The sequence below is a fragment of the Pristis pectinata genome, chromosome 20, assembly GCF_009764475.1.
Source record: "Pristis pectinata isolate sPriPec2 chromosome 20, sPriPec2.1.pri, whole genome shotgun sequence".
NCBI lineage: Eukaryota > Metazoa > Chordata > Chondrichthyes > Rhinopristiformes > Pristidae > Pristis > Pristis pectinata.
The window spans coordinates 29,813,911-29,826,697 of record NC_067424.1 but is presented as its reverse complement, the minus strand read 5'-3'; the positions used below and the strand labels follow the sequence as shown (position 1 = coordinate 29,826,697).

Here is a 12,787-nt window from a genome sequence, read left to right as displayed (position 1 = left end):
GATCTGTTGTTTAAAACATCTAATTTCTTGATCTTCCAAAGGTGGAGGCAGCCAAGAAAGCTTATCACCTGGCCTGTAAAGAGGAAAAGATGGCAGCCACAAGAGAGGCAAACAGTAAAGCAGAACAGTCTGTTACTCCAGAACAACAGAAGAAGCTACTGGACAAAGTAGAGAAATGTAAACAGGAAGTGCAGAAGGTGAGTGCCTGGTGTGGAAGCTAAATCTAAGGTTGTATTTTGATTCAAAGTCCAATGTTCTATCTGATATTTTCTCTGAACCCTAGCCATTTGCCCTAATTTCTACATTGAGTTCATAAGTAAAAAGAAACCCCCCCACCACCCCCCCCGCCTTAGTCACTGAAATTCACTTAAATATTGTTTGAGAAAACATGACAAGTTGCCATTCGTGCAATTCCATATACGACTGATTTTATATGTACATTTCTGTAAATTAAGTCATAAGTTTGGAGATGAACAACCATTACTGAATATTACTTCTGTAACAGATGAAGGATTGCAATCATCGTAATGAGTGTTCTAAATGGTTTGACTGTAGATCAAACAGGTCAACATTAGTTCTAAATCTAATGTCTTTGCTGTTTTGGTGTGTTTATAGTATAAGTCATTCAGAGCAAAATTTATATGCCCATATGATTGGTGACATGTTATTACGATTCTTTCAATCTTTTCTTTAATGTATTCTTAAGAGATGATGGTATTCTAATATAGACACATGATTGTTATTAGCTGAAGCCTCTTATCTTCTATATTAGTAATGGAGAATTTACAACTACAATGCATGCTAGGTAGATCTAATGATGATCTGCCTTTTGTGCATGAGCCCATTTTAAAGGGCAAAAGAGCAATTTTGGGGGCATGTGCAAGCATGGTGAGCTTTGAAGATGACAACATGGTAAATATTAACAAATAAAAGTCAAGAAGGTCAGCATGCAGGTGATGGGCCAAAGGGCCTTTTTCTGTACTGTACAGCTCTGACTCCACATTAATTTTTTTCCTGAGTGCTGAGTGAGTGAAAGCAGGAATTCAGTAGAAGCAGACAATGTCTGATGGGAAGGCTTGCAAAATGTTCTTGTGAGCCCTGGAGGAATATCCCTGCCAGTCTTGACAGTAAAGAGCCTGAGCTAACACTCCTATAGATCCATCCCCTTATTGGGAGCAGGTTAGGGGTGGGCTGAGGGTTGCCCCCTACCACTAGATTTTTTTAAACCCATTTTGTTGTCCGTGAAACTGCACAACTTAAGATAACCATGGCTTTGTAGCAAATTATCAGCAATTAGGTCAAGGTATTGGGTTTTAATCTGATGAAAAATGCTGAAGGATATGCTACAATATGTGAATAATGTAAAATCAGTGGTATAACATTAAAACTCAAAAGGAGCATTTGCTTTGAAAGGAAAATAAAAATTCATGAAAACTTATTTACAACAGTGAATACATGAAAAAATTAATTAGATTGAACTCTTGAACTGGAGAACCACAAAGGGGTTTACAAAAATCCTCTCAAGATACCATGTTCATATCTGTAAACATAACGTCTGTCCAGATGACTGAAGCTGCTCAAGGGGATTACATTATCTGAATCCTTCAGGTGTCGACTGCTCTTTCCAATAATTTGTGTACGGTATCAGGCTGAAGCAGGTCTCCTTCCTCATGGTAATAGTGATCCTCTCACCTTTCCATCTTTCCTTTTGAAATACTGTTGCCCTCTAGAGGTAAACAGATGGTGATTGAATAAGACAGCTCCAAATGATTTTTCAAACAATCGTTGATTCATTTGTAGCAGTGCCAAGTGTTTGAATGTATCTGAGTCAACTGTGGGGAAATGCACTAGTGATCCTTGGTAAGTTAAATAATTTGCTAAAAGATTTGAGCTGTTCAGTGAACTACTGTCTTTTTACAGTGTGCGCTGCCATGATAACTGCTAAGTGATTTTTAGGATATTTATGCAGGGATGTTAATTGCAATTAATGTTCAATCAATGCCCATATAGACAAAAGAGAAATATGAGAAAGCCTTGGATGAATTAAGTAAATGTACACCACAGTACATGGAGAATATGGAGCAAGTGTTTGAACAGTGCCAGCAGTTTGAGGAGAAGCGACTGGTTTTCTTCAGAGAAGTGCTGCAAGACATCAAACGACACCTAAACCTCACTGAAAACAACAAGTGAGTATTGATTAAAGCCACTTTAACTTGTTTATCCATTTTGGGGATCTGGGTGGCACTAGCAAGGCCGGAGTTTGTTGTCCTTGATGGTGAACTGCAGCCTTAAACTGCTGCATATTTTTAGTGAAGATATGCCCTCCCCACTGTTGGGTAGGGAGTTCCAGGATCCAGCAACAGTGAAGGACTGGCATTATATTTCCAAGTCAGGATGGTGTGCAAAGCAAGGGAAGCCCTTGTCCTCCTTGGCTACAACACAACTGTCCATTGTACAAACATTCAAATTCCCTACTATGTCAATGGGGGGGGGGGGGGGGGAGACTGATTTTTGCAATAGGTTAGGGTTAAAAGGGATTTGAAACCAATACATTTTATCTTACCAGTGCACAATTCCTGGTTATTGTTGGCATCTTGTTTCTAAAAAGACTCCAATGCTTTGGCCTCAATCGTTCTGTCGGGTAAACCTGTCCTTCCTGTGATGAGCCCTCTGCATGGTGAAACAAAACTGGATGTTTGTCCTACTTGCAACCTGCACCTTGTTGCTTATTGGCTGTGTCCTATCTGATGATTCTTGTCAATTTATTTAATCAGTCTCCATTGACCAGAATATGCAATCAAGTAGCCTTTTGCTCCTCAAAGAGAACTCCTACCATGTAAGCAATACACAAAAAGTGCTGGAGGAACTCAGCAGGTCAGGCAGCATCTATGGAGGGAAATAAACAGTCGACGTTTCAGGCTGAGACCCATCATCAGGACTGGAAAGGAAGAGGGTAGAAGCCAGAATAAGAAGGCGGTGGGGGGGGAGGACTACACACAGGCAGGGGATAGGTGAGCAAAGGTGGGGGAGAGAGGAGAAGAGGAGAAAAAGAAGGGGAGGGGTTACCGGAAGTTAGAGAAATCAATGTTGAGGCCACCAGGCTGGAGACTACTGAGGTGGAATGTGAGGTGTTGTTCCTCCAACCTGTGTCTGGTCTCAACATGGCAGTAGAGGATGCTGCCTGACCTGCTGAGTTCCTCCAGCACCTTTTGTGTATTGCTCCAGATTCCAGCATCTGCAGAATTTCTTGTGTCATACCATGTAAGACTTGACAATTCTCAATTTTTAGTAATGGCTACATATTTATCCTGTAGCTCCGAGTTTAACATCAGAAATGTATAACTTCACACTTAATAGAGGTGTATAAAAATTATGAAGGGCACAGATAAGGTGAATGCTCAGTCTTTTTCCAAAGGTTGGGGAATCAAGAACTAGAGGGTGTAGGTTTAATGAGAGAGGTTTACTAGGAACCTAAGAGGCAACTTTTGTACCCAGAGTGGTCAGTATATGGAATGAGCTGCCAGAGGAAGAGGCTGAGGCAGGTACATTAACAACATTTAAAAGGTACTTGGACAGGTACATGGATTGGAAAGTGTTAGAGGGATATGGGCCAAATGCAGGCAAATGGGACTAGCTTAGATAGGAATCTTGGTTGGCATGAACTTGTTGGGCTGAAGGGCCTGTTTCTGTGCCTGTTCGTCATCAAAATTCCAATCCTTGGGTGTGTTAACAGCAGGCTTCAGCTGATGTTGCTATTAACTGAGGATCCTTTAACTACTACTTGATTTGCATCAACTTGTCCCAGATGTTCATGCTCCACACTAAAAGCCTTTTTCCCCCTCACAGATTGTTCAGTTCTCAAAAAAGAATTAACGTGGGAAGACCCATGAAATTGGAGTCTGTGGAAAGTAAAAGGATTTTTTGAGTGACAGTTTGAATGGTAAATTGCAGGCCAGGCAAAGCGCTAATTGCTGGAAGAGGCTTTCTGCTCCATTATTGGCATGGAAGTATCAGCCTTCACCAAGAGGGGGAAAGCATTCATAACTAATTCAAGTGATTCCAAAAGCAACATTGCTTCTGGGGATTGGGCTATCTTAATAAATGTGTTGAGTTGCTATTTACCACTTATCCATCTGTCCTCTTGAAGTTATGCCAACATTTACCGAGAGCTGGAGCAGGTTATCCGGATTGCAGATGCACAGGAGGATTTAAAGTGGTTCAGCGCTACACATGGACCTGGAATGGCAATGAATTGGCCCCAGTTTGAGGTAAGGTTTATTCCATTTCTCTTCATACCACACATGTAGTTCTAACATTACAGTTTCAAACAAAAATTGCAGCAACCCTGAAGAGCTGCTTTACATGCACCTGTCCCGCGCTACAAAATGCTGGCCTGAGATGAATCTATGGCTGCATAAAATGTGATAGCAGAAAGTAAGTTAGAGAAGTATTTTTGGCAAAGTACAAAGATTGGAAATTATAGGAAACTGTACAATAGTAACCATGAGATATCCCTAGCAGATAACTAATTTATTTAATAGTCAGATGGACATCGCAACACTGTGAAGTGCCTCTTTTTGCGTTACTGAGAATGCACTGGGGGCAGCCTGCAAGTGTTGCCACTCTTCTGGCACCAACGTAGCATTCCCACAATTCCTAACTGTATGTCCTTGGAATGTGGAAGGAAACCAGAGCACCTGGAGGAAACCCACGCAGACACGGGGAGAACTCCTTACAGACAGTAGCCGGAATTGAACCTAGGTCGCGGGCACTGTAATAGCATTACACTAACTGCTACACTACCGTGCTGCCTCAAAGATAAAGGAGAATCCTTATATAAAAAAAATAGAATAAGTACATTAAGTGCAAAAGGGTAGCTAAGGATCATGTGGTAATCTGCGTGTAGAGCCTTGGAAAGTGGGTGCGGTCTTAAACGGATACTTCTCATCTGTATTTACTATGGGAAAAGGACAAGGAAGCTAGTGAGTTCAAGGGAGACAACAGTAATATAGCAGCGCATATCAACACTATGAAGGAGGAGGTGTTTGAGGTCTTAAAATGCGTAAAGGTACATGGTGGAAGGTTGCTCTTCAGAATGGAGGCCTGTGATCGGTGATGTGCCACAAGGAAAGGTGTTGGGTTCTTTGCCAAATACTAATGATGTGGATGAGAATGTAGTTGGCATGATTAGTAAAGACATGTTTAGTACATGGCATCAAAATTGATGGTGTAGTCGACATTTTTTTAAATATATGAAGAGTAAAAGAGACACTGGTAGATACAGGACTAATTGAAAACGGTGCAGGAGAGATTATAATGGATAACAAAGAGATGGCAGAGGAACTAAATGAGTATTTTGCATCGGCCTTCACTGGAGGACATCAGCAATATACCTGATAGTCAGGGGTCTCGGGATAGAACTGAGTTCAGTCAAGATTACTAGTGAGAAGGTGCTCAGCAAGCTAAATGGACTAAGGACGGATAAGTCTCCCGGACTGGATGAAGTGTACCCTCGGGTTCTGAAAGAGGTGGCTTTAGAGATTGTGGAGGCAATGATGATAATTTTCCAGGAATCAATAGACTCTGGCATAGCTCTGGAGGACTGGAAGGTCGCAATTGTAGTTCTGCTGTATAAGAAAGGTGGGAGGCAGACCTCTTAGTCTGACATCAGTGGTTGGAAAGTTATTGGAATCAATCCTCAAGGATGAGGTTATGGAATACCTGGAGATGCAAGGCAAGATAGGTCCAAGCCAGCATGGTTTCATGAAGGGAAGATCCTGCCTGACCAACCTATTGGAGTATTTTTGAGGAAATCATGGGTAGGGTGGATAAGGGAGAGGCTGTGGATGTTGTGTATTTAGATTTTCAAAAGGTCTTCGACAAGGTGCCACACAAGAGGCTGCTTAAGGTGAGAGCTCATGGAATTACAGGAAGGATATTAGAATGGGTGGAGCATTGGCTGATAGGCAGAAAGCAAAGGGTGGGAATAAAAGGATCCTGTTCTGGTTGGCTGCTGGTTACCAGTGGTGTTCCGCAAAGATCGGTGTTGGGGCCGCTTCTTTTTACATTGTACATCGATGATTTAGGTTATGGAGTAAATGGTTTTGTGGCTAAGTTTGCAGACGACACCAAGATAGGTGGAGGAGTAGGGAGTATTGAAGAAACAGGAAGGTTGTAGAGAGACTTGGATAGCTTAGGAGCATGGGCAAAGAAATGTGCGGTTGTAAACTTCGATAGAAGAAATAAACGAGCAGGTTATTATCTAGATGGGGAGAAAATTCAAAGTACAGAAGTGCAAAAGGACTTGGGGGTCCTCGTGCAGGATACCCTAAAGGTTAACCACCAGGTCGGATCGGTGGTAAAGAAAGCGAATGCTATGTTGGCATTCATTTCGAGAGGTATAACATGTAAAAGCAAGGAAGTGTTGATGAGGCTCTATGGAGCACTGGTGAGACCTCATTTGGAATACTGTGTGCAGTTTTGGGCCCCTTATCTTAGGAAAGATGTGCTGATGTTGGAGAGGGTTCAGAGGAGATTTACAAGGATGATTCCCAGAATGAAAGGGCTTACATACGATGAGTGTTTGTCGGCTCTCGGACTGTACTCACTGGATTACAGAAGAGTGAGAGGGGACCTCATAGAAACATTTAGAATGTTGAAAGGACTGGACAGAGTAGATGTGGCTAAGCTGTTTCCCTTGGTGGGTGAGTCCAGGACTAGAGGGCACAGTCTTAGAATTAGAGGGTACCCATTTAGAACAGAAATTTCTTTAGCCAGAGGGTTGTGGATTTATGGAATTCTTTGCCACGTACAGCTGTGGAGACCCGATCATTGGGGGTGCTTAAGGAGGAGATTGATAGGTATCTAATTAGTCAAGCTATCAAGGGATATGGAGAAAAGGCCAAAAATTGGGGCTAGATAGGAATAGTTTAGGAGCATAGTTCATGGAGTAGACTCGATGGGCCGAATGGCCTACTTCTGCTCCTTTGTATTGTGATCTTGTGAAGTTGTTTAAGGTTACAACAGGATATAGATCAACTGGGAAAGTGGACAAGGGAATGGTAGATGGAATTTAATTCAGGCAAATGCCAAGTGATGCATTTGGGAAGTTAAACCAAGGCAGGATAAAGAGTGAATGGCAGGGCCCAGGAGAGTGTTGTTGAACAGAGACCTTGAGGTACAAATACATAGAACGCAGGTAGACAGCGTGGTGAGGAAGGCATTCAAAGTGCTTCCCTTCATCGGCTGAGGCACAGAGTACAAGAGTCGGGACATCGTGTTACAGTTGTGCAACATTGGTTAGGCTGCACTGTGTGCAATTCTGGTGACCACACTATAGGAAGGATGTGATTAAGCTAGAGAGGGTACAGAAAAGATTCACAAGGATGTTGCCTGGAGACATTGGATAAGCTGGGTTTGTTTTCCCTGGAGCAAAGGAGGCTAACAGGTGACATGATAGAGGTATATAAAATTGAGAGGCATGAAGTGGATTGCCAGGGTCTGTTTCCCATGTTAGGGGTGTCTAAAACTAGAGGGCATAGGTTTGTGAGAGGGAGGAGGTTTAAAGGAGATCTGAGGGGTAAATTTTTCAGAGTATTTTGGTATCTGGAATGAGTTGCCAGAGGAAGTGCAGAGGCAGGAACAATAACATTTAAGAGGCATCTGGACAGGTACTTGAATGAGCAAAGCAGAGAGGGATATGGAATTAATGCAGGCAAGTGGGATTAGTAACGATAGCCATGATGGCCAGCATGGATGCAATGGAATAAGAGGCCTGTTTCTATGCTGTACAACTCTGTGACTACATTAGTTGTACTGATTTGCTGTAGTGACACAGCTTACCTCAGTGATAGCACTCACTTCTAAATCAGCAGCTTGTGTCCCACTTAAGGACTTTGGTCAGTCAAGATTATGTAATATTCTTTCAATATTGAAATACATCAATAATTTCAAATGTTGCTGAAACAAAGAAATTGAAAAAAATCCACAGGTCTTAATGGAATTGACGCAATGAAAATTCAGCCAAAATGTTGTCTAAATCCATGGCAGCTGTGTTTAAATTCCAGTCTGTGTCAGATTAGACATTAAGTAGGATGCCATTAATGCAGTGCTGAAAGAACACTGCATTTTCAGGAGCTCCTGGCCAGCTTGCATCTCTCAACAAATACCTGCAAAATAGATTAACTTGCCATTTAGCTTGTTTCTTTTTGTAAAATCCTGGTACCTGCAAAACAATGATGACTTTCAGAATAAATTAATTGGCTGTAGAGCCCTTTGTCATATGCATGATCTTTGCTAAAGTACTTCTCTTTGATTTTATTAGGTTAATATAGAGTGCATTTGGCATAAGAATAGAACCTAAGTATACTTCTGAATCACAGTATCTCAACTATTGATCCTAGAATTTTTGGTTCCATTAGTTACCATTCCATCTTCAAGTGTGGATCTTAATTTGTGTGGAAAAACATTGACATCAGTTTTACTATTGCCATGTGCCAATCTGAACCAATGTGTTAATGTCTTGTATTTTCTTGTGCTTCTGTCTCATTTACATTTTGAAGTTGTGTTTTGACCCTGCCTTTTTTAAATCAATTGATTAGACAAAGGGCTCCTTGGAGTGTTGTGCACTTTTTTGGTCAACACACTACAGGAAGGATGTTGTGCTGGAGAGATGCAGAGAGGACTTGCCAGGATTGGCGGACTTTATGGGGAGAGATTGGATAGGTTGGGCTTGTTTTCCCTAGAATGAAGGAGGCTGGGGTGACCTGATAGAAGTGTATAGGATTGAGAGGTGTAGATGGGGTAGATAAACAAAATCTTTTTTCCAAACAAGATGGCATAGTGTTAAGGTGAGACTTAAGAGTTTTAAAGGGGACCTGGATATCTGGAGCACACTGCCAAAGAAGGTGGTGGAATAAGATACAGTTGCTTCATTTGAGATGCATTCAGACTGACACTTAAAGGATATGGTCCTAATGCAGGTAAATGCGATTAGTGTGAATGGGCAAAAAAGGTCAGCATAGACATGGTGGGCCAAAGGACCTATATCTGTGCTGTACAACTCTGATTCTGTTGTTCTATGACTCTTCATCTATACATCCTTCCAAACCCAAAATGCAAAGGTTTATTCCATCTTTCCTCCTGATGTTGGGAGTACTCTGTCTCAAATACCTCGGAGGTTTGTGTTTGTGACCAGAATGAAAAATATCCTAATCTTTTCTAGGTACTGACTAGAGTTTAAGTACAGGTTCCATGGATTTGGCCTGTGTTTTGACTGTGGTTCTATATTCTTTGCTTTTTCACTCTATCAATCCTTTAACATTTCCTTAATTATTTTAACCATTCTGAGTGTATTCTGTCCACTTTTCTTTTGTTACTGTATTTTATACTAATTTAAACTAAACTTTATCTGTTACTGATCAATCCACATGAAGCGATCAATCGAGATTACATATTTCTTTTTACCTTGTTCATAGGCGGTGAAGGGAAACGTAATATGCAAAGATCTAACCTAATTCCCTCTGGGGTGAACATTGCTCCCTAATTAACATACCAGTTTTAAATAAAGGCCCAAGGTTTACTCTCTAGTTAACTGATGTCTTTCAGTGATAGAAACCTACTGTCCTTGCCCATTCTGGCCTATACATGACTCTGTTATCTGGAGGACAAAGTTAGAATTAACGGGTCTTTTTAAGGCTACAAGAATATAACTAGTGGAGTGCCTGAAGAATCAGTTCTTGGCCCTCAATTATTTACTAATTGTATTAATGACCTGCAGAAGGAGAAGAGTGCAAGTTATCAAAGTTTGCCAGTGACACTGAAATAGCTGGGATGGTACATTACAATGAGGATATTTGGGCAAATTGAGTGAGTGGGCAAAACCTGACAAATGGAGCTTAATGTGGGAATGTGCAAGGTCATACACTTCAGAAAGAAGAATCAAAAAGCTGATTTTTATCTAAGTAGAGCAATATTGCAAATGAGTGAAGTGCAAAGATATCTAAGTTTTCTTGCGCAGCAAATTGTTAGGAAGGAAAGAGGCACATTGGCCTTTATTACAAAGGAGTTTAGAAACTGGGAAGCTTGTAATAATTGTACAGGGTGTTGGTGAGGTCACACCTGGAGTATTGTGCATAGTTTTGTTTCCCTTATTTAAGAAAGGATATACTAGCATTGGAAGTAATCCGAGAGAGATTCACTAGGCTAATTCTTGGTATGATGCTTGTCCTATCATGAGTGGCTGAAGCTGGTTTAGAAGAATGAGGGGTGATTTTATTGAAACATACAAGAATAATCCTTAGCACAGCAACTAACGATTACAGCTACATTCTATACTCTGGGTTTCCAGTGAGTAAGGCCACAGGAGATGCTATCAGCACTTAGTTAAAATCTAGGTGTGGCCCAAGCTGATTCCTTGTTAAAGAAGTCTACTAAAATCTAATGCTTACACATCTAATAGTTTGGCTGTTATTTCAATCCACCTCAATCAATTAATTTCCCATGGGATCTGAGAGGGGCAGAATTTCTGACCTGTCCATGCATGGCCATTGACATCAGCAAGTGCAAGGGGTATTTTCCGTGCTAGGACTTCCCTGATATCCTTCCTCTTGATTTTGGTACTGGGATAAAACTAGGGTGCAGAAGTGATGGTACTGACCTGGAACATTTTGTAAATAGAGGCACCCACTTCCAGACAGCAGCTTACATATTATAGTAGTCCAGTAGGTGGGGAGTAAAGGCCTCCTTGGATTGCAGTTTGATATTTTGTCTCTGATGGTTTTCAAGTACCTTCATAACAATGGATCTCCTCAAAATATTCTATTGTTGTTTTGCTTATCTGGGGAGGGAAATAGACAGCCCAGATGAAGGGTCTTGACCCAAAATGTCAATTGTCCATTTCCCTCCACAGATGCTGCCTAACCCACTGAGTTCCTCCAGCATCTTGTTTGTAGCTCCACAGTCCAGCATCTGCAGTCTCTTGTCTCTGTTCTTCACATCAGTTTTGGTAATGAATATTAACTTGATATGGGGGTAGCTGGACAGGAGGAGATCAGTCGGTCCTAATCCTCTCCTTAACACTTCTAATGATTGGCAGCAGAAACCCTGGTGGTTTTCATTTGCTGAAAACTGAGTTTGGGCTCAGGATATTCAAGCTAACCAGACCTCTGTTCACTCATGCATTCATTGGGCAAAATGCTATGGAGAGGCAAAGTACTACAGAGGGCCAGAACTGGTGGATCTGCATTCATGAAAGAACAAATGGTTTAGAGGGATATGAGCCAAACATAGGCAAATGGGATTAGCTTAGGTGGGTGTTTTGGTCGATTTGGACCAAAGGGCCTGTTTCTGTGCTCTGACTCTGAATGTCAGGGGCAGTTATCTGCAAATGTTGTTAGACATAATGAATGAATAAAGAAGAACTATTATGGTCTTCATTTGCTCATTCAACTCGTCTTATTTTTGGATAACAGTGAATTGTTGATTTGATGTATGGCAATTTCTTACGGCTTTGTCATTGTATGCTTGTCGCTTTATTCTGGGTTTCATTACTTTAGTGCATCTTGCTTCAAAAGTTTTCCTTGCTGTCTGTGCACCTGCCTCTGTTATGTGCATCTTGTTGTTCACAACTATGATAAGAGATCATAGTCTTTCCAATATTGTAGGTTTGAGATTTCCATCCAATACTGAGAGAACAAGGCAAATGGCATATTATTTGCAGTTTGAGGAAAGATCAAAATTAGCCTGTTAGAATTTTAACTACACTTTTGGCACAGACCTCTTAAAAACAAAACAGTGAGTACATTGAAAGAAAACATTTAATTAACCTTTTAAAGGAAACTGTCTATGAAGAGAATGGTTCGAAGAATCTGAAATAAGATTGTTGCAAACTATCTGCATTGACTGCATGTGAAATGGAAGCTTTTAAGTTTGTTTGCAGTTGCATCCTTGTAGTTAAGTGTATTTCCTAAAAGGAGTGGATGAAACTTGTCTTTCACAGGAATATTCTCCAGACATGACTCACACTATTGCAAAAAGAGAGAAAGTAAAAAAGGCTAATGAAGGTGTTACTCTGACTAATGTCTCACCAGGGGGAGAGCAGGTGACTCACAATGTCGATCGGGGCAGGTAGGTGCACCCTAAAAGGTAGGAGATATTTTTAAATGAATATTCACGGAAGAAATCACACACTTTTTAAGCAGAGTACAATGTATATTTTAAAAAAACTGCCAGCCTATAACCTCCATACTAGACAAGGATTAACTCAGAAATTGTATTTCAAGACTGGAATCTGTCTTGACATTAGGCAATAAAGGCTGTTATGGGAGATAATTACATATTTCCTCCTTTTTTTTTTAATCATTGTATCTTGCTAGACCTGGGCCACATAATTTGTATCAAAAGAGCAATATCATAAAATAGATCAGAGTGCTGATGGCATTGCCAAGCTGTACCACCTGGTGTATGATCCTATTTAGCTGTCACTAGTAAGTCAAAAGGAGGAATTGCAGGACAAACCTACTGTGACTTTGAGGCAAACATGGATGCAATTATGGTGCCACGGTATTATTGGTGTGATGTCCACTCTGGAAGTAAAGGTCACAGTGATGGAAGATGCAGTTGGAATAACCTTAGTATTTCAGTAGATCACACCCAATAGAGCCTCTAAATGATTGGTAATAGTCATCTGGACCAAAGGTACTTACCTGAGCAGTCCTGCAGTAATGTCCTGTGCTTTACCCAGCTGGTCTCCAACACTCACTTTTATGTTGAGTACAACCCCAACTAC

The 12,787-nt window shown here is 41.0% G+C and overlaps 1 protein-coding gene across 7 annotated transcripts in view; it reads left to right on the top strand.

The window, feature by feature from the left end:
- Positions 1–12,787, top strand: part of pacsin1b (protein kinase C and casein kinase substrate in neurons 1b) — a 187,163-nt gene that overhangs the window by 157,945 nt on the left and 16,431 nt on the right. For all 7 annotated transcript variants that reach the window (XM_052034640.1, XM_052034643.1, XM_052034638.1 and 4 more), the window contains 4 exons: positions 42–197; positions 2,011–2,186; positions 4,148–4,268; positions 11,999–12,126. In XM_052034640.1, the coding sequence (XP_051890600.1) occupies positions 42–197; positions 2,011–2,186; positions 4,148–4,268; positions 11,999–12,126 (581 nt within the window). The remainder of the gene's footprint in view (positions 1–41; positions 198–2,010; positions 2,187–4,147; positions 4,269–11,998; positions 12,127–12,787) is intronic.